The following is a 21,910-nucleotide window of genomic DNA, read 5'->3' on the forward strand; positions in this document are numbered from 1 at the left end:
TTGTGTGTACACACACACACACACACACACACCTCCTGTGTATGAATTGCTACTCTAAGAAAAGTCCTAAATGCATAGGAATAATTATCAACATGTAAAGTATATGGGGTTAGTGTTAGATGAATTATGCATAGTTTAAAAAACAAAACGGAACACTTTACCTGGTCTCTCCCCCTCCCATTCAATCTCATTACTTTGTTCCCTGGTTCCTATCTTCCTTTTTTATTATCAGTACCCCCATAAACTCTGGAATCATTTTTTTTTTTTTTTTAGGAAGAAAATAAGAAACCTTTTCAGATTGTGGAACTTCGAATCTTCTCCAACTGGGGTCACACAGATTATACCTGTCTCTACCGCTTCAGAGCACACGGAACACCTGCGAAGTAACCACTAAGACCTCGCTCAATTGTCTGTAAACTTGTTTGCCATGTAAATACTACAAACCTGGAACACTGGAATATTTCAAGAAACATGGGTAGGAGTGATGTATGCTGCAGGATCAATCGTACAGACGCAAACCAGGAAACCATCAGCAACAACATGCCCACCAAACCAATTTGATATGCACGAAGTTGCTGGTATGCTTTATAATTTGTCTCCAAGTAAAATGCTGCATGCAGACCACTCTGGATTGAAAGGCCAGTTAGCGGGTGATCGCTGCAAAAAAAGTACCTCTCTTCATGGTGGAACACTGAATGCCAAGTCAATTTTAATCCTTATTACTGCAGAACTGTAGTTTATAGTTAATTCTCTAGGATCTCTTTAACTGCGAAGATATTTTAAATGCAAATTACAAAGTAACCAAAGCTTGTTGGAAGTCTTCATTTTATTTAGTTCATCGGTTTCTTTTTTTCTATAGAGGTGGAAATATTAAATTTGTGAGTCAAAAAGCACATGCGATCTTGTCTAACCAGGGCACACCTGAATACAGTTGCCCTGCCACTGCTACAATGTTCCTTTAAAGCTATTCGTTGTACTCGTCTTTCTCCCTAGAATATTATAATAGAAAATAAACTTGTGATCCACCTTATGGCATTAAGCAATCAAGGACTCCGGGTCCAACAACGAAATCTTATTTCACGGGTGGTTTCAGGTCCAAATATAACTTTTGTTTCAGAGTCCTTGTACATTGCTAATAAAAAGATCAATGCTATAGAGAAATGTACTTTTACCAGACACCCCATTCAAGTATGTATTTGCCTACTTTGTAGCTATTTTCACAAAGTATTTTATAGTTATTTTTCAGACTAGCCAAAATGTAATTTTATGTATATTTATAGAACATTTTATTGGATCAGTACCCCACGTCTGGGGTGCATCCCAAATGTCGGTGTATTTCTCATTAACAGATTCCGCTGACTGGCTTTTTGAATAGAGTTTTTATATTGCACAACAGTCTACTAACCGGAATACAGACCTGGCGGCCTATGCAGCAGAGCTGAGATTGTACAGATATTGCAGATTAGAAGTCAAATACACTATGTAAATGTAAATTTGGAGGGTGCATACAGGGACTTTTTTTTCAAAACACTTATTTATTTTTAAAGATGCAAAATAGGACTTTGTGCAATGTATTTTTGTAAAGGCTTTTCATGCTATTTGTTTTTCAGTGAATGTTTGCTTGCTCTATATTGGTACAACAATATTGAAATGTTTAAATAAAGAGTTTAATTTTTGAGTGCATGTAATATTTGAAAATGGTAATAAACAAGATATTTCTTTTCTGTATTCTGTATTCTCTTGCATACCACATCACATGGAAGTCATATGAACCTGATGGCACAACTGTTCACTACTAAACATGAGGTTCAGATTTCATCACTGTAGCACAGTACCTGTGCTAGGTAATTTACATGTGGGTGGCAAGTAATGTTGACTGCCCCTAAGGCATTTTGAGAAGACAAGCAAATGAGTTCTTAAACAAAAGTTGTGCTTTTTGGGAAATTTGGAGGTTAAAAAATGTTGTGAACTTTATACCCAAAAATGGTTACAAGTTGTCTTACGTTCTCTTGATTCTTAAGGACAACATTCAAAGGTCTAGTAGGTGTCATGCTAACTTAGAAAATGTGCCAAAATATTCATAAAACTAGTTAAACAGCAAGATATTTGCTTTTTGATTATTTGACTTTCACAGCTTTCTTTACAAAAATCTAATTTGCAAACCCTTCATGTAGATGTAAGAAGTCAGATCAAGTAATGGGGAGACAGATATTGGCTGCGAAGAATGTACATCCTGCCATAGCATTTGTATGGAATAAATAGAAGCTTTAGTCCAACAGTATACAGTTCTACATTTTGGAAACTAATAAAATGCATTGAATTAGGTGGAAAAAAAGCTTGACATGCTGGATTAAGAAAATGAGAAGACTAGATTCAAACAATCCGGCTGCTTGGCAAAGCCGCACATCTTGTGTTGGGCTGTCTGACATTCCAATGGGTAATTACATTAATACTGTGTAAGTATAAATTATATGTACCTTAGATGTGTTCTTCTCAGAACATCTTATTACCCCAATAGTCAAGCAAACCAGAAGTATCTTTGGCAAGATCTTGCAGTGAATGTTAAAACTGCATGGTCGCCTACTTTCCTTTATAGAATTTAAATCAGGGTGTCCTCGTCATCTGATGTGTATTGCTTTAGCTTCCAGGAACCCCTACTCGTCTAGTTGACTGTTTTCCCTCCATGGCCACCAAGTCTCACCAGTCCCTTGTGCCAAAGTAAACCGCAACAGAATTCTGAAACTATGGCAATACTGTGTGTAGATCAAGATCATCACAGTTAGATTGAGGCCTCAATCGCTGATCTTCATAATTTCCAAAAACAATATATATATTTTTATTTTTTTTAAAGCAGTGAAACGGCTGATGCAACATGTCTGGTGATCTCAGCCAAACATTTTTAAATACTTTATATATATAACCTTTAATCGGTCACATTGTGCTTTTCTGTTGTCTGGTCTACAAAACCAGCTGGTATTAGCCCTATAGTACTATAGCGTGGGTTTGACGTATTTGCTCTCATTGGAGAACTCTAAAGCGTCTGCTGGAATCTGTTTTCAACACGCTGCTGAGCCCTAAACTTTAGTATTTTTGGAATTGCTGTAACTGGGTTATGCATTTACATTTGTATGAAGTCTTAGTTGGTTATGAACAAACCATGGCTGGATTGCTGACCCGGAGAGGAGGGGTGGGAAAACAATGTGATTTTGTTTTGTTACACAGCGGTTTGCTTGGCATGAAAAGAATTACTCGCATAACATTGCAGGAGTTCATTCTTTTCCCTTAATTCAATTTCATAAAAGTTTGTCTAGATAACGTAACGTTTCTGTTGATTCGTCTTGTATCAATGTTTGTAAGACTTGCACATGGTGACAATCATTTGGGTCCCTTACATAAGCGGTGCGCAAACTGGGGGGGTGGGAGATTTGTGGGGGGGGGGGTCAGCACGTGGGCGGTTGCAGAGGTCCCGCGTTCTCCCCCCAGGCGTTTAAATTAAATGCCGGGGGATTGCGTGAGGCCTCTGCAACTAATTTACCGGGATTCTGAAGAGCTGCAGGCAAATGGCATGGCAAATTACTCCGCGGTGCCATGCGGAGTGATGTCAGATAGCAATCTCCATGGCAACGGGGTCATTTGAGGCCGTCGAGCAAGGTGAGGGGGGCGCAGCTGAAAACATTTGCACACCCCTGCCTTGCATAGTAAGCATAGGAACTTCAGGATGTCTAATCGTGGCTTGTGGAATACAGTCCAGAATATGATGAATGCGCTGATCTCTGCTAAATCTTCCCAGGATTTTTGTTGTTGGTCAGAGGTAATATAGAGGTAACGCTGGCCAAGGTAAGTGTAGCTTAAGCACTTTTGGTTTTAAAAAAATAGATGTACATTATTTGAAGCTTTAAAAAAAATTGCATTTTACAATTATTGAACTACTCTTTATTTTCTTTTCTTCTACTCAACAGCTGCATCTTCTCGATTTGTGATGTCTCCATGACCAGTTCCATTGTAATTATTTATAAATTACTTTTTGTTTGCCTGCTCTACACTAAAGTTATTTAGTAAGTTGCTGTTTTGGAAAATAGGAACATAATAAAAGTAGGCCTAGGGAGTTGAGTTAAAAAAACAAAAAAAAAAACATGTTTTTCAAAAAGGTTTATAAACAAATGCTTTGTTTCTATAACAGATCAACGCAGCATCTGAAGTGGATTAAAGCTGCGGTACCGTCTCATTTTAAAAGAAAAGCGGACATTGTGGTAACGCTATTGCGTCGTATCTTTGAAATACAAAAAAAAAAATATTCTAAGCGCACAATTTTTTTTTTTTTTTAAATAAAAAAATAATGCTAAAATAAATGTGGCTCTGTATGTCAATACAAAGTAATGATATGCCCTATACCGTGGTATTCTCTCACCGCAATCATATGAATGGGAGGCCTGGTTGCCCCCCGACATGCACATTTCTGTAAGGTGTGGTATTTTGCTGCCTTCCTGTTGTGCAATATTAGGCCCGTAATATAGTGGGCTCGTGCACGTGATGCACACTTTGTGAGCGACAGGCTTGGAAAGGTGTGTACACAAATTTTAAAAAAAAAGACATGCTGTGAGAATACATTATTAATATTGTGAACATACAGTACATACACACTGCGGTAGCGGCGCGAATACTTACTTTTTGGAGTCTTCCCCGCTATCGCCCGGCTGCACGCTCCCTGCCGGCCCTAGCATACAATGGCTGGCTAACCACAGCCAACTATAAAGCGCGGGCACGCACGTTGTTCTGCACTAAGGAATATGCTGGGCCATCCAAAAAAAAACAAAAAAAGAATTGCCTTATTTGTTATTAATATATATATTTTTATCTTAAAGACGCAATGGTTTTTTTTAAATTGTATTTATTTTATATAAAGAGTTGCTTGCGAAAGACTGAGCACCATACAGACGCACGTGACTTGATTCCAAGAGATTAAAAGACCAAGACAACCAAAAGTAAGAGGGGAGGATGAAATCAGAAACTGTGTTGAAGTGATGTGGAGAAGAGAGGCTGCAACCACAGTACCTGGAATATCATTGGGGAGGCTTCTTCCAGCAGTGGGGAGACACAGGCTGAATATGATTGATTGAGATGTATATCTCCATCCTTGCGATGGAACGGCCATCGGGTTGCGTGGCAAGGAACCTCACCCTCGCTTCTTGCCACAGACAAGATGGATGCAGATATGCTTTTCAGATGGAGTAGGACTGGGTATATGTGAAGATCAGAGAACCGGATGATTCATACTCTCACGGGACACTACATTTCTTGTGTCACTGCTGTCGCTACCATTACTGCAACTTGGGACTATTTGACTCCATTTTCTCAGCAAGCATACCACGACATACTTTGTATCCTACCTGCCATTAATTTGCATCTACGCTGTCATTGATGTGATACATTAGTGATTACATGTTGCCATCTATATCAGCAACCTTGCTTGTGGGACTGTGCTATTACATGCTCCGATTGATACATTTCAACCTGGTGCTACTTTTTAGCTTACTCATGCTCTCAGTCCAGCATTCTATTCCATCTTTTCTCTTTGCTCACAGGGCTGTTTTGTTTCACCAGTCTTGCTGGTTTATTTCCCTGACCGGCCGTTCATGACATCTTGGCGACCTTTTGGTTCCCCTATTTTGTTGGAGTCCGTGTTTGCAGTACTATTTAGTCCCTATTTCTTTTGTATTGGCATTCTTTATTTAGGGATCAGGTCTTGGAGTCTGATTATTTGAGGTGCTTTAGAGGTTTCGTTGTTTATAAGCTCTCCTTTTAATTAGTGTTGATAAATTTGGTTTCATTTTTGTGTGTGTGTGTGTGTGTGTGTGTGTGTGTGTGTGTGTGTGTGTGTGTGTGTGTGTGTGTGTGTGTTATAACACACGTACATGTACACTTGTATATGTGTGTGATATTTCCCCTCTGACCTTTGTGACCAGACTGGCTTGAGGCTGCGGATTTCTCTGAACAGGGCTGATGCCTTTTATCCTGATTAGCTGCTGCTGGGTAAAGCAGCGAGTCAGGAGCTGGGTTGTGGGGCAAAGATGGCGGAAATAGCATGGAGCAGAGGTGTGTGTGCAGAAAATGAGAGGGGGAAATGAGAGTATGACTGCAGTATTCTGGAGGCCAGAGTCATGTGTGGTATGAATAGCCTAGATAGGTTCAACTCGTTCCTTTTACAAGCACAACAAGTTCTTTGTCTTTCTTCACTTTATTGAGAAAAAGCATGGGTTTACAAAGGCACTTGTGGATGATGGTGTTTGGAGAGAATGTCTCTGGTGAGTGCGCGTGATAGTGGGGAAAGGTGAAAAAGGATGAGGCCTTGCCAGTAGAGCAAATTACTGAAGGGTACGCACTCATCCAGTGGAAAAGGAAGTGCCAGTATATTCTGGGTAACAAGATAGCCTGGGGACAGACCATCTGTCAGCAAGGCAGAGGGGGAGAATGCAGACTAGCCCATTCTGATAGAAAGGCTGAGGTTGCTGTAGCAACTCACTGGCATATTGCAGAGACAGGGATCGCAACACTGTCTAGCACACAGGCACTGTGTGTGTATGGAGCAAAATACATGCAGCTGGAATGAGAACCTGACAAGCAAAAGCTGCAAAGAAAAAAGGAGGGGGGGTGAAACAGAGATGTGATTCTTGTTCCATGACATGCAGGTATGTTACTTATAAATGATCTTTTTTCCAAATTTCACTCCAAAGTTTGCACCAATATGTACCATTTCATATTCGAATTTGCCCTGGGAAAGGCGCACAATCCCCAGAATTTTTTTTTAGAATTAGAATATTAAATGATGCAAATGTGGAGGGAATTTTTAAAATAAATTACGTAACTGTCAGATAATTTATAAATAACATACCTCCCCACTGACTTTTCTCCTGCGCGTTGCACCTTCCACCTTCCAACATCATGTCCAGTATTTTTGGAGAAGCCACCTGGCCACCCTATGTATGATAGATATGGTTGCCCGGTGGCTTCTCCAAAAATATTGGACATAATGGTGAAAGGTGCGACGCACTCGAGACACACACACCTCTCTACACTCCATGCTGTTTCCTCCTCTACTTGGCCTCACCCCCAGGCTCCTGACTCCTTCTAAACAAAATATTCAGTGCGCAGCTGCTAATATCTACTGTGTAGTTAACCCAATAAAACACCACCTGGTGAAGTGAATAAACAAATATACAAGCAACCTCTATATAATTGGCGTCTGCAGCTGAAGTAATAGGGGTAGAGGAACCCCTAAAGCAACTGAAAAAAAAGAACAAAAGCGCAAACGCACATAGTGAAGTATGCAAAGTAAATATATATATATTTTAGGGTAAGATATCTGCGTACATCAGATTAAAAGGTTACCAGCAATTCATGTACATAGACATGGGTGAGTAAAGGTGGTACATCTGCCGCCAACCATCTGGGGATTTTCTTTACTGCATCAAGGCACACCCCACAGCTGAAGAAAGGCCTCCGTTTACGTCCGTCTTTGGGTTGAAGGAGTCTTGAATAGAACCTTGCTTAGGGGAGGCTTCGTTCTGCTCTCCCCGGCTCCTTACTCGGCGCCGTCAGCGATGGAGGTTAGCAGCTTCTCGGGCAAGCTGTTACCTCAAATGTCCCGTATTTCCTATGCGTTCGGCCGCAAAGTGAAGACGGCCGTAAAGTGTGGATGTTTTACCGCACTGTTCACAATCGCGGGTAAATGTCTATAGGAATCGGCTCCACATAGTAACAGAAGAGTCAGCTAGTACACAGATCAATTATAAAAGTGATAATTCGGGCTAAAATTTATCCAACGCGTTTCGAAGCGCAAGCTTCTTCATCAGGGAACATCCCTGATGAAGAAGCTTGCGCTTCGAAACGCGTTGGATAAATTTTAGCCCGAATTATCACTTTTATAATTGATCTGTGTACTAGCTGACTCTTCTGTTACTATGTGGAGCCGATTCCTATAGACATTTACCCGCGATTGTGAACAGTGCGGTAAAACATCCACACTTTACGGCCGTCTTCACTTTGCGGCCGAACGCATAGGAAATACGGGACATTTGAGGTAACAGCTTGCCCGAGAAGCTGCTAACCTCCATCGCTGACGGCGCCGAGTAAGGAGCCGGGGAGAGCAGAACGAAGCCTCCCCTAAGCAAGGTTCTATTCAAGACTCCTTCAACCCAAAGACGGACGTAAACGGAGGCCTTTCTTCAGCTGTGGGGTGTGCCTTGATGCAGTAAAGAAAATCCCCAGATGGTTGGCGGCAGATGTACCACCTTTACTCACCCATGTCTATGTACATGAATTGCTGGTAACCTTTTAATCTGATGTACGCAGATATCTTACCCTAAAATATATATATATTTACTTTGCATACTTCACTATGTGCGTTTGCGCTTTTGTTCTTTTTTTTCAGTCTCCTGACTCCTTCTGATTGGCTGCTGCTGGGTATTGCAGCCAATCAGGATGGAGGAGTCTGCACAGCCCCCAAGCAACAGCTCTGCTCGGGGGAAATCCCGCAGGCCCCCAAACCGGTCACTATGTCCAGAGAGGTAATACCGGTATACATATACACACCCAGAGAGGTAATACTGGTATACATATACACGCCCAGAGAGGTAATACCGGTATACATATACACACCCAGAGAGGTAATACCGGTATACATATACACACCCAGAGAGGTAATACTGGTATACATATACACGCCCAGAGAGGTAATACCGGTATACATATACACACCCAGAGAGGTAATACCGGTATACATATACACACCCAGAGAGGTAATACCGGTATACACATACACGCCCAGAGAGGTAATACCGGTATACATATACACACCCAGAGAGGTAATACCGGTATACATATACACACCCAGAGAGGTAATACCGGTATACATATACACACCCAGAGAGGTAATACCGGTATACATATACACACCCAGAGAGGTAATACTGGTATACATATACACACCCAGAGAGGTAATACCGGTATACATATACACACCCAGAGAGGTAATATTGGTATACACATACACGCCTGGTGAAGTAATACCGGTATACACACAGTGGTGGGATTCTGCTGTTTCGCATCTGTTCGTGCGAACCTGTTAATTACATTTTCAAATGTTCGCCGAACCGGTGCTTAATTCAGCAACTGACAGCATCTCCCTGCATCTATTTCCATGCAAATCCTCACAATAAGGCAGCATGGCGTCAAAGGCGCCGCGCTGCCATGCCAATGGGAACGACAAGTGACATAACCACATCATGTGATGCCTGTTGCTATGGCAACGAGACCCTACGTCACGTCGCATTGTCATGACAACGCGGCGCCATGTGATGCCACACGGCCATTTTGAGAAGGGAAATAGAGGACGGGAGATGCTGTTAGATGCCGCCCGCTGACAAGGTAAGAACCGGTTGTGAAAAAAAAAAAAAAAAAGTAATCCCACCACTGTATACACATACACGCTCAGAGAGCAAATACCGGTATACACATACATACAGTTTAAAGCATGTTTCAAACTGGTTTCAGTCCTACCTATCAGGTAGATCCCAACATGTGTCCATCTCAGGCTCTAACTCCCTGGATATGACCTGTGGTGTCCCGCAAGGCTCTGTTCTGGGGCCCCAACTCTTCTCAGTGTTAATCAAAGATCTTCCCACAGCTTGTCAGGAAGCCTCAATACACATGTATGCAGATGACACAATCCTATATGCACACAGCCATAGCCTCTCTGACCTTCAACACATACTTCAGTCTGACTTTTTGATACTCGAAAACTGGATCTCCCAAAACAAACTGTTTTTAAACACTGACCAGACTGTAACAATGGTATTTGGGACCAACACTAAATTTTTAAAGCTTCCAGCGACTGAGCTCCAGATTAGAACCAACGCTAACACCCCCCTAACCCCTGTCACTAGTTTTAAATACCTGGGCATATGGTTTGACTCCCACTTAACATTCGGGATGCACATTGATACCCTGACAACCAAGGAACCCTAAGGGCTCGTTCAGGGTGCCTGCTTTGGCATATGGAGGGCGCGCGTCCGCGAGTGCGCGCGTTGCTGATGTAGGAGACGTCCGATCATCCCCTGCCGACAGCCTGGGCGTTCTGTCGTTCAGTGGGCGTGTCTTTGACGTCACATCCTAATCCTCCCGGCCACAGACAGAGAGCAGGGATGAGGTGTTGCAGCCTTGAAATCATTCTGAAGAATGATTTCATTGGCTGCCTTGGTCCCTGTGACGCTGCTTCAGCTGCAGTAAACGAAATTTTCGTTTACTGAAGCTGTCGTCAGCGGCAACTCCTGGCTTCGGAGGCAGGGCAGTAGCTACCCTGACAACAAGTATTCAATTTGAATACTTTGTTGCTCACGGCAGCACGCACGTCAGCACGCCCGCCCGCCGAAGCCAGCACCTTGAACGAGGCCTAAGTCTCCTGGTCACAAAGCGTATCGCACAGCACATGCTAATGCCAATTATTGACTATGGAGACATAGTATATGGCTCGGCACCTCAAACCCACCTTAGCAAGCTTGACACCCTCTACAATTCAATTTGTCGTTTTGTTCTCCAATGCAACTATAACATACATCACTGCGAAATGCTTAGAGAACTGGTCATCACTTGAGTCTAGGCGCAAAGTTCACATTTCCTGTCTTGCCTTCAAATTCTTTATGGGCAAGCTACCCAGCTACCTGAACAAGCTCCTCACCCCTACCACATTCAGCACCTATCATCTGACATCAGACTCCAAAAAAACTGTTCATGGTTCCAAGGCTCAAAGTATCCGGCCGTTCCTCCTTCTCTTACCGTGCACCCCAAAACTGGAACAACCTACCAGAGACTCTAACATCCACCACCAGTTTAAGTTCTTTCAAATCTAAGGCTGTCTCACACTTTAATCTGGTCTGTAACTGTTTCATACGCTCATAATATATATTTTGTTTAACTGTGCATGCAATGTCTTGTATATAATGTATACCCTGTTCATTTATGTAACTGTAACCATGTATTATTTGTCTTAACTCTGTGGCCAGGACATACTTGAAAACGAGAGGTAACTCTCAATGTATTACTTCCTGGTAAAATATTTTACACACACACACACACTCGCACTCGCACTCACACACGTTCACACACACACACGTTCACACACACACACGTTCACACACACACACACACACACACACACACACACACACACACACACACACACACACACACACACACACACACACACACACACACACACACTTACCTCTTATTTTTTACTGGACAGTGTCCAAATACAGGACAGTCCTGTTCAATACTGGACACCTGGCAACAATTCAGTGTTATAGACATATAAACTTGTGTGATATAGATATTTATTTATTGCTAGGTGGGTCTTTTCCCTTCAAGTAACCCTCATCCTGCCGAATTCTCCCGAACATGACTACATCATATTACACATTGCACATAAACATCGCAACGCGTCACGTGACGCACCTCCCAGCTTCGCATATGACCCCGCTGAGCCTCCGTACGCACGGAAGCTGAGGAGGCAGGACGTCTGGTTGACGCGCGCAGGTCCGAGCGACGTCTCCGTGCGTCCCCAATATGGCTGCTACGATGGCGGCGGCGGAGCAGGAGGGCTCGAAAGGCAGCGCCCGCAACCGCGGCGGCGTGCAGCGGGTGGAAGGGAAGCTGCGGGCCAGCGTGGAGAAGGGCGAATACTACGAGGCACACCAGATGTACCGGACCTTGTTCTTCAGGTACCGGAGCGCCGCGCGGGTTACTTCCCGCGCCCCCCCCCCCCCCCCGTCCGCCGGCAGATGTTTCAGCGCTCTACCGAGCCGCAGCTTCGCAGCCGCTGATTGGCTGAGGGACCTGGGTTGCTAGGGGACGGGGCTCCCTGCGCGTTGTGTGATTGGCTGAGGGCCGCGTCAGTCTTATCAGCTTCAGTGTTGAAGGCCTAGGGCAGAGCTGAGGTGACGCTGCCCCTGTTTCACCTGTGACAGGTCTGTCCCCAAACCTCTGTGCTGCCCCTGTTTCACCTGTGACAGGTCTGTCCCCAAACCTCTGTGCTGCCCCTGTCTCACCTGTGACAGGTCTGTCCCCAAACCTCTGTGCTGCCCCTGTCTCACCTGTGACAGGTCTGTCCCCACACCTCTGTGCTGCCCCTGTTTCACCTGTGACAGGTCTGTCCCCACACCTCTGTGCTGCCCCTGTCTCACCCGTGACGGGTCTGTCCCCACACCTCTGTGCTGCTCCTGTCTCACCCGTGACAGGTCTGTCCCCACACACGAGGCCTGATACTATGTGGGTGACACCATTACTGACATTATGCCTGTGCCATTATTGCACTGACACAGGCTTGAAATATATAGCAATGGTTTAATTTCCTCAGTGCTTTCTAATATTTCATAGGAGAAAGAATTTAATTCTTTTTAAGATACTTGTAGGTGATAGCCGCACAATATCCAGTTTTGCTTATGTTTGTTGTCGTAAAACATTGTGTTATAGGGTCATATATGTTCACATCTGTCAGTTTGTCGGTTTTAAAGGGTTACTTTTAATATTCAGTTAGTCTTTCACCTTTGCACTACTGAGTACTACCACGTAGTTCTTCCATGTAGGGACTTCCTTTCTTATTGTTACAGTTATGTCTGAAGCGCTTATTCCCATTATGTGACGTGTATCACTGCTGTGAAGCGCTATGTACCTGGATGGCGCTATATAAATAAAGACATACATATCAGAGTGGTCCCAATGGCATTGAAAGGGTTAAATAAAAAATGTAGGTCTGTCTGGGATGATGCGATGATGCAGTATATGAGCAAGAAATGATGATTTGCATGGTGCTGACTAAATCGTTTATGGACAGAATTACTCTAAAATATATAGCAATGAAAACAAAAGCCTCATCATGGTCACAAGTAGATAAAACAGTCCAAGTTTAACTACCTATTTGAGACAGAGGATTACTCTTGCATAAGGGTGTGCCCCTGATTAACCTAAAGTGTCTGTTCACACCTGCACTGAAGCCACAGTTCTTATATCTGAGAATTAATATTCTCTTTGACATCTCTTATAAACTGATATGTGAACTACAGAAATATAAGTTTCAATATTTAATCACCTGTACTAATTACTGCCATTGAAAAGTTAACGTATCTTTCTTTCATGTAACCTATGGAATCCTTAAAAGGATGTCAAGCCTATAAACAGTCTTGGGAGTCCGTGTCAACATGTGGAAGTTTCCTAGTAGGATTTATGCCAAATAGAAGTCCTTATTGTTTTTAAAGGCAGGAGTCTAGTGTGAAGCAAATGAGAGGTAGTGTGAATCGTGATAACATAGTATTTAACCCCTAGTCTACACCATTTTACTGTGTTGCCAGACAAATCATGAATGTACATTCATATCACACATTACGTATTATACAAAATAGGTATTATTGTTCCTATATTCTGCTATGCATTTCTGAATGAAATAAAGTGTGTTTTTTGTTGTTTTTTTTTTTTTTTTTTAGGTTTTGTGAATCTAAATTCTTTCTGGGCTTGCATGAAAATAAATACTTTATGCTGATAGTTACCGTACACAGTCCATAAAAGGGGTTTACTTTATAATAGTGATCTCATGACAGAATATCGATACTGTGGATAGATTATGGACTAGATAGATGGATAGACTAAATCATGGTAGCGAATGTAACATCAGTTGTTATTTATTTTAAATGATGTTTTCAGTGGCTGAAAAACCTTAAATTAGCTTTGTGTGTGGTTTTTTTTTTTAAGCGAAAAAGATAATGGAACGGTCTTCACTTTAAATTGCATACTTTCAGATGATGCAAGTGTGATCTCTTATATTTCCCTTTTTAGATGTTTCTCATAATTTCATGAATTTATTTTGTAGGTATATGTCGCAGAACAAACATGCAGATGCAAGAGAACTAATGTACTCTGGGGCTCTGTTGTTCTTCAGCCACAGTCAAGTAAGAATGTTTATCTTTGTTAGTTTGACTCAATTTATTGTAAAATTTGCCAGTTGAAAATAGTGGGATGGGGGGTAGTGCCCTTGTTCCAATTGGGCCTGGGATGGGGGGTAGTGCCCTTGTTCCAATTGGGCCAGGGATGGGGGGTATTGCCCTTGCTCCAATTGGGGAGGGGGGATGGGAGGAGGGGGAGGGTAGTGCCTATGTCCCAATGCTGCTGTTCTTTCTCGTCCGATAGGAAGCCAACGTTCCGAGATCTGAGATCGGCATTCTTCTATGTAACGTGAAACTTATTATTGCATAACTGTCATGTTGCTGGCAGGATATTAATGTTCTTTAAATTTTATCCATTCTTCTTGTAGCAAAACAGTGCTGCTGACCTGTCCATGCTCGTGCTGGAGTCCTTAGAAAAGTCAGAAGCAAAAGCGGCTGATGAGCAGTTAGGTGAGTACACCGTGCGAAGATCACACCTCGCTTCCACAGAACATTTACCAGCGTGCGCTACAGTTTCATCATGTAGGTGTTTTGCTGTATAAATATGTTTGATGTTCATTGATTATTTTACAGCGCTGATAATGTACACAGCACTAAACATGATAAAATGTGCAATCCCATAAGACTCATTCTTTAAAAATCACTATCTGCCGTGGCAGAATTTCACCTAATTTCCTTGCTGTTCAGATGAGGTGAATTTCTGCCACGGCAGATACTGGACTCTACAGGGATTTTTAAAGAATGAGTCATATACGATTTTTAAAGAATGAGTCATATACGATTGCACATTTTATCATGTTTAGTGCTGTGTATATTACCAGCTCTATAAAATAATAAATTCTTATTAAAAGCCAGAGCAGAGTCACCATCATAACTGTGTGATCAGATGAGGGAGAGTTTTGTAGACTGATCTTTGTGTGTGATGCAGTTGTGGATTTTAAGCACAGTAACAACTAAGCCTTTCATGGTACCCTGTATCCTAAGGCTGCAGCCAGGCTGGGAGCGCTGGTGCTTGAGCGCCATGATGTCATGCGCTCTGCTCGACGATTTCTGGCCAGCTAGTTGCCCGCGCGGGGGGAGTGTATAGGGGGGCGCGGCCATGACGCCACGGAGCTGGTTCGCCCTCATTGGGTGAGCCGCTCACGTGGCGCATCCAGCGAGCAGCCAAATCAAATGTAGCTGTCTCGCCAAGCAGCACGTGCACGCACCCTCACCCTGGACGAGCGCATTCAGAGCAATCACTCGCTTCACCCTGGCTGTTGCCTCACACTTGTTTTAGATAGTGTTTAAAATACTTAGTCCTCCAAAACATTATTTTCTTTGTTGTTACTTCACCAAGGGAAGATGTCTTCTATTTTTACTGCAGAACCGTTCTATGCAGTAGTGTGCCATAAAAGGGAAGGGGGGAGGTTGATGATCAACTCGGTCACCGTACCAGTAGACCATGGTGAATAATAATCCTAGTGATGGTTGGTGGGTGCAGACTGTAAACTGCGAGTGAATAAACAGAACAAAACAAGAATGGAGGGCACAAGGTTGTGCACTCACAGAATTCACTTTGTTGCACCCCGCGTATTCTAAAACATAACCTTAGGACTCATAAAACATATTTCACTGTAATGTATGTATAAACCGTAATTAACAAATGTATATCGTGGGACGGTGTAACCAGGAAACGTCTTAATGTGGACCGGCTGAAGTATAATACTAATGAGGCCTTGGTGAGGAAGCACGTAGCTTAATAGGTTTGATGGCAGATATAGGAATACCATCAAATCGGGATTAGGTGGGAAATAGATTCCCTATTAATGACGTCATCAGACACCGCTATGGGTCTGTTTTAGTGGGTAACGGAGGCTAATACTTTAGCGTGAGGGATTAGTTAGAGGGTTATGTGGTCAGGTTCTATTATACTTTATTAGCTATATTACTATATTGGGCCCTGATTCTTGCTTTGTTCCGTGTGCAGTAAATGATAATTTCATTTCCTTTAGAAAACTTGGCCAAATTGTTTAGCTCGATGGATCCGAACTCTCCTGAAAGAGTGGCATTTGTGTCCAGAGCTCTGAAATGGTCCAGGGGAGGATCTGGCAAACTAGGCCATCCAAAGTTGCATCAATTGTTGGCTATAACATTGTGGAAAGGTAAGATACACAGGGGGTCGTTTACAATATCCCAATGCCAAAGTGTGTGTGTGTGTGTGTGTGTGTGTGTGTGTGTGTGTGTGTCTTTAAAAAATATACTTTAGATCAGGGGTGCGCAAAGTGGGTGCCGTGAGATTTGCTGGTGGGCGGGGGGGGCGTTTGTAACAGAGGCCCTGCGTGGTTCCCGAAATCATTTAAATTAATGCCGGGGGAGCTGCAAGGCCTCTGTAAACTTCCCCCTACCGTGGGTCCTGGTGACGCGTGGCCATGACAACGCAATGTCATGACGCCAGAGCCAAGGTAACCGTGTGGGGGTGTGGTGTGAGGAGAGGGGGACAGCCGGCAGGGGAGGCGCAGGGGGAAAAGATTGCGCCCTCCTGCTTTAGATTACAGAGAAATGTAGCACAATAATTATACGAGCACGTGAAAAGGCTTCCCTGCCCTAGGGAACTTACGTGTGCAGAGCCAGAAAAGCTGTTGAATAACTGCATAACTTTCCATCTGTTTGTATATCCCCACCTACTTTCTCAGCTAACGCGCTGTCTCCTTTTTCAGAACAAAACTACTATGAATCTCGCTATCACTTCCTGCACTCTTCAGATGGGGAAGGCTGTGCAAATATGTTGGTGGAATATTCATCCACCAGAGGGTACTGCAGTGAGGTGGACATGTTTGTGGCTCAGGCCGTCTTACAGTAGGTTTCCACGGGCTATGTGTTCCCAAATAATGTGGCTCATGCAGTATTTGTTGCATCTTTACAGCAGCCACACACTACACACTTATCTGTTCCCTTGTCTTAAAGGAGCAACCCATGCTGGCCAATGTATTTGCAAAGTGTATATGTATATATTTATCTGTCTATCGTTGAAGCAGTGGGGTTCAGCACCGGGACACTTACCTCAGTGGTAAGTGCCGGTAGCCACTCTGCTCGACTAGCTGGGCTCTGAAGTTTTGAATATACCACGTCACGTGGGCCAATAGGAATTCGCACCAATGACATCACGACTTCCTATTGGCCTGCAGGGTGCTGGAGCTCTGAACAGCGGCCATTACGTGAACCCTGGTAGCTGAGTGGCTACTAGCATCTAATACCGAGATGTGTCTCCGGAAGCAGGATAAAAATGACACAAGTTGCCGCCATTGATTTCCGCTTTAATGGAAAATGTAGCCAATTGTTTTTGTTTTTTTAATGTGTGTTGCAGACGTCTGTGCTCCTTATGGGGGATATATAGGTTCTTCTATAACACCGTTTTGGGGAACACACAAAAATTCAAGCGTTCTTTCAAGTATTCAGCATTTATTGTTCCTTTTTCTAATTTACTGAAATAAGCATAAAGTCAAACAGAGACCTCTTCTGCAAGAGGAGACAGCAGCCATCTTTTTCTCTGCCAACCCCCCCCCCCCCCAAAGAAACAGATGAAGATTTGTAATCACTGGTTAAATCATCAGAAATCTTGTGGCCTTCCCATGTGTTCTGCAGATATATTGCAACATAAAGCAGTTCCTCCCTGTCCGGTTGTGCTGACTGTACAATTTGTATTATCTTTTGCAGATTACTGTGTTTAAAAAACAAAACAAGCGCGTCTGTGGTTTTTACAACATATACCCAAAAACATCCATCGATAGAAAAAGGACCGCCATTTATGCAACCTCTTTTAAACTTCATTTGGTTCCTGTTGTTGGCTGTAGAGGGGTATGACTTATTCTAAACGCAATATAATTTTGCCGTTCCTGGATTTCTTTTTCTACTTGCGTTTTCTGATATATGTTTTTTTTTTCTTTAGTGGGAAATTAACCGTATTTACAGTATTGTGTGAACAGTATCAGCCTTCATTAAAGCGAGATCCCATGTATAACGAGGTAGGTTGTCTTGCTCTGTGTGGTCAGCACAATTAAAAAATAATAGCTTACAACAGTCCTTCACCCCTTAATAATGAACACCGTTGTACAAAAGGTCCATGTGAGGAAACGTCTTGTATAGGAATGCCCAGACAGTGTGTGCTTCCTCTTGAATATACAATATTGTATTTTTAACAATCTAGTTTGCTTTGTAATACAATGTAACTACCGAGTAATTATTTTCACATACACTTCATTTTCACGTAATTTTCAAATAAACTTGTTCCTTTTTATTAAATGTCACTAGAATAAGCATGTTAGCCAAGGTATTCAATTTAATGACCGTATCTGTGCGATTTCACACACTTATTTATATTAGTGTCTATATTTATTTCTGGATTCTTTCCTATCTTTGTTGCAGTATCTTGACAGAATAGGACAGCTTTTCTTTGGGGTCCCCCCTAAACAATCCTCTTCTTATGGTGGTTTATTGGGTAAGTACAGGGCCGAGATGCTTTTGTGAGACAATTTAAATGCATTATGGATCGATAGAACATTTTGGAAGCATTAGAAAATCCGTGTTCAGGAAGGACGGTGTGTGCCCCCTGGGCCTATGCTGCCTAGATTAATATGAAGGTGTTTTTATTAGTCATAAGTGTGTTTATATAGAAAATGTGATATTTCATACAACGGACGTTGTGCAAGAAGATCGTAGAATTGTTTTTTTGCAACGCTTTTGCGGCTTCCTGGCATAAAAAGGAACACTGCTCCATGTGAGCGGACTGCAACGGTCCCTTCCACGCCATACTGCCACAGTAACTATTATCTTGCATGGACATGGCTGCGTATGCAAGTCCTCCGTTAACATCAAGGAGCTTTGCTAAATTGCTCGTTTTGATTGCCTGCCTCTTTATTAATGGTGTCTTCCTTCCTTTTTTTTAAGGTAACCTCTTGAACAGCCTTATGGGGGCAGGTGAAGACGAAGATCTAGAAGACAGCCAAGAAGATAGCAGCCCCATCGAACTAGATTGAGAGAGGCAGAGATTGTGTTACTTGGAGCTGCATGAGTCGGAAATAAACAAGAGCTCAAAAGACAATGACATGATTTGAGTCCTTGAAGGGTCATTTGTAAGCAGCTGTAATGAGCTCTCCTTATATCCTGTTGATGGAAGGATTAAAATGTTTTGGTCTATATAATTTATGTCACGAGGCAAGCCGGAAGAATGACTGTTGGCAATATTTCCCCGTCCGTTTCCTTTCTTTTAATTAGAATTCTTTCCACTTTTTTTTTGATTTTGAAAGTTTCAGGTTTCCGGTGCTGTATTCCTAACCATTTTATAGTTTCTTTTAAACCCAGTGCCAAGTGCATTGAATACTGAAGCACATGGTTTAAAAATTGCAAAGCCAGGCAGATCAATTTAGAAAATCCCTTTCTGTATTGTTAAACCCTCCATTTTTCTGTAACTCTGGATTTTAAGACTATAGTCAATTTTTTTAGGTCAACTTTCATAATCTAATTTCCATTTCTACCCCCATTACTGTTTTCTGACGGCTTCCACGTGCTGTTTGAGGTGGCGCTTTTTTTTAAATTTCTCATTACTCAAGAGTATTCATAGCTAAACTTTTTGTTTTGCTACCAAAACTTGGGTTTTAGTGTGCTAGATTTTTTTTTTTTTTTGCTAAAATATTTTCAACTCATAATAGGCGATTATTTAAATACAATGTAATTTCTTCCATTGTGCAATATTTATTACCAATAAGGTGATTTTGTTCACTAACCCCTTCAGTTCCGGCTAGGCACTCACGTTAGCACTGAAAGGGTTTTTTTATGATAATAAAAAGAGCCATGCTCCCAACTCCTTGGGATAGGGTTAATTCAGCACTACAAAACATACCATTTATCTTCTGAACTATGGGAAAAACACCAGATTTTTCCCCGCTTGGGTTAATCGGACAGAATCGTGCATGGGGGAGGAAGATGAGCTTTTTATTTTCTGTAATATAAATGGTCTTGAGGAGGTTTTCTGCTTGTAGTAAGGTTTCAATAAATTCTTTCTACCACGATTGGCACTGTTGCTGACTTTTGAATTCCATTCTCCAACGTGACCATATATTGGTTAATATTAATAATTCCCTAACATAACAGAAGTAGCTCCATTTTCCTGCTCTCCATGTTACACCTGTGTCTACAGACATTTATTACACCTCAGCAGGTGCAGTAGTGTTATACCTTCGTGTGCTTTAATACTTTTTAAATTATGTCTGCTCCCAAAATTACAGGACATTTGCACATAAAGAGCCATGTTTCTTAACTTTTTTTTTTTCTCTACAAGTAATTTGGATTATATGATGTAATTACTCAAATCCCTCCTGATAACGGTTATGTTCATTTAGGTTCCCATTTACCTGGGTTTTAGATGCACCCACACCCACCAAGGAATCGACTGCAGTCTTACAATTTAATCTATTTTTGAAAATGTTTTTCTCCAAAATATAAATGAAATCTAAACCCCTTTATTGCTGGAGCAACTAGCGCAGCCTTGCTGGTGCCAGCTTCTCCCCCAGTGACGGGGTATTGTATAAGGATCGTAACATTCTGCCATTCCACTGAGTAAAGAGCGCGGATCTGTAGCGCAGCACAAACACTGCCAGTCTCTAGCACGGTTTTTTTTTTTTTTTCAACCAGGATTCCCTGGGCATCCCTAAAGGGGTCCCTGCAATTTTCTGGTCATTTTGAAAATTATATAAAATACAGAAGAATTGACAATGCATCTGATCTCAGACGCGCTATTAGTCAGGTTTGGGGTTTCCTCAGAATTTCACTTGGGGTTCCTTAACCAAAAAAGGTTGGAAACCACTGCTCTAGCGCTTGAATAAAATAATACAAAGGTGACAAATTCATTGGGAAAATGTTTTTAAAGAAAAGCTTAACTAGAAGTGCCTCTTTTATAACTTGTTCACAAGCTTGATGAAATTTCCTGGGTTTTGGTACCATTCAGTATAAACGTATTTGTCTTCTGAAACAGAATACAAAATGGAAAGCGCTGTAATGTATCCTGTAGAACGCTGATACACATTCCCTTTCAGCTACTCATTACTTTACACCTTTGCTGTAAGACTGCTGAATTTTACTCTTGCGGCAAATGGATTAATAATTAACCCATTTAACTAGTTCTAGTTTCCATTACCGCACACCATGAAGAAACCCGTGAGGCTTTTAAATCTATATATACACACATCTCTGCGGAACTCCTGTTGATCAATTAAAAAGTCGCATATTTGAACAAATCTACAATTTTCTAGAATGAAATGAAATTTTGCGCTAATTCCTGTTGGCAATGCTGCATATCACAGGAAAATGAAAGTATAATGCAAAAACTCATTTAGAAAGAATAAAAATCCATTGAAAAGAACACTTTATTTCTTCGTGAAATCTGTTGCTGTCGTACGCGGAATTTCTACCTTTCTCTTGCATTTCAGAATGTAATGTTCCTCGGACTTTGCACAGTACTATATAATCTACACTTGGTAGCAGGTTCTCACCCTACAGGGAAAGGAACACTGCAGTGATTAGTACAAGCTTGTAAATCAGTTATTACAAATTCACAAAGGCTGTCCATCTTACAATACTATTGACTTTCTTAATAATCCATGTAAACTACATGTAAGGGATCAACACATTTATGTAATTTGTATAATTTGTTGTAAATTGTGATCCATTTGAATGAATTAACATGAGTCCTTCATATATTAAATGATAGTGTACAGTGCAATCAAAGCCTCATTGATCTCGTTGTCATGATTGGATTGATCTAGCATGAAGAAAGTACTTTAAACAGATTTTGGCATCTGAAAATATCACTAATCCTTAGCTTGATGCATTGTTTTTGAAATTGCCTCAAATTGTATGTGACAGAACACCCAGAACTGTTATTTTTT

General features: G+C 41.9%; 2 protein-coding genes across 15 annotated transcripts in view; both read left to right on the forward strand.

Annotated features, from left to right (window-relative positions):
- The window catches only part of SUN1 (Sad1 and UNC84 domain containing 1), a 44,625-nt gene extending 42,897 nt beyond the window's left edge, over nucleotides 1-1,728 (forward strand). For all 13 annotated transcript variants that reach the window (XM_075565495.1, XM_075565489.1, XM_075565490.1 and 10 more), the window contains one exon: nucleotides 274-1,728. In XM_075565495.1, coding sequence (XP_075421610.1) covers nucleotides 274-387 — 114 coding nt within the window. In that variant the 3' untranslated portion in view covers nucleotides 388-1,728. The remainder of the gene's footprint in view (nucleotides 1-273) is intronic.
- Nucleotides 1,729-11,553: 9,825 nt separating this feature from the next.
- Nucleotides 11,554-20,035, forward strand: GET4 (guided entry of tail-anchored proteins factor 4). 2 transcript variants are annotated; one of them, XM_075565503.1, is made up of 10 exons: nucleotides 11,636-11,774; nucleotides 13,211-13,336; nucleotides 13,916-13,994; nucleotides 14,357-14,438; nucleotides 15,983-16,132; nucleotides 16,688-16,826; nucleotides 17,685-17,825; nucleotides 17,917-17,992; nucleotides 18,393-18,465; nucleotides 18,915-20,035. In XM_075565503.1, the coding sequence occupies exons 3-10, from the start codon at nucleotides 13,920-13,922 to the stop codon at nucleotides 19,001-19,003; spliced, it is 825 nt and encodes a 274-aa protein (XP_075421618.1). In that variant the 5' UTR covers nucleotides 11,636-11,774; nucleotides 13,211-13,336; nucleotides 13,916-13,919; the 3' UTR covers nucleotides 19,004-20,035. The 2 variants fall into 2 exon arrangements, with proteins under 2 accessions (XP_075421617.1, XP_075421618.1); XM_075565502.1 differs by lacking the exon at nucleotides 13,211-13,336 and having other exon boundaries at nucleotides 11,554-11,774.
- Nucleotides 20,036-21,910: the final 1,875 nt, after the last annotated feature.

This window comes from Ascaphus truei, chromosome 11, assembly GCF_040206685.1.
Source record: "Ascaphus truei isolate aAscTru1 chromosome 11, aAscTru1.hap1, whole genome shotgun sequence".
NCBI lineage: Eukaryota > Metazoa > Chordata > Amphibia > Anura > Ascaphidae > Ascaphus > Ascaphus truei.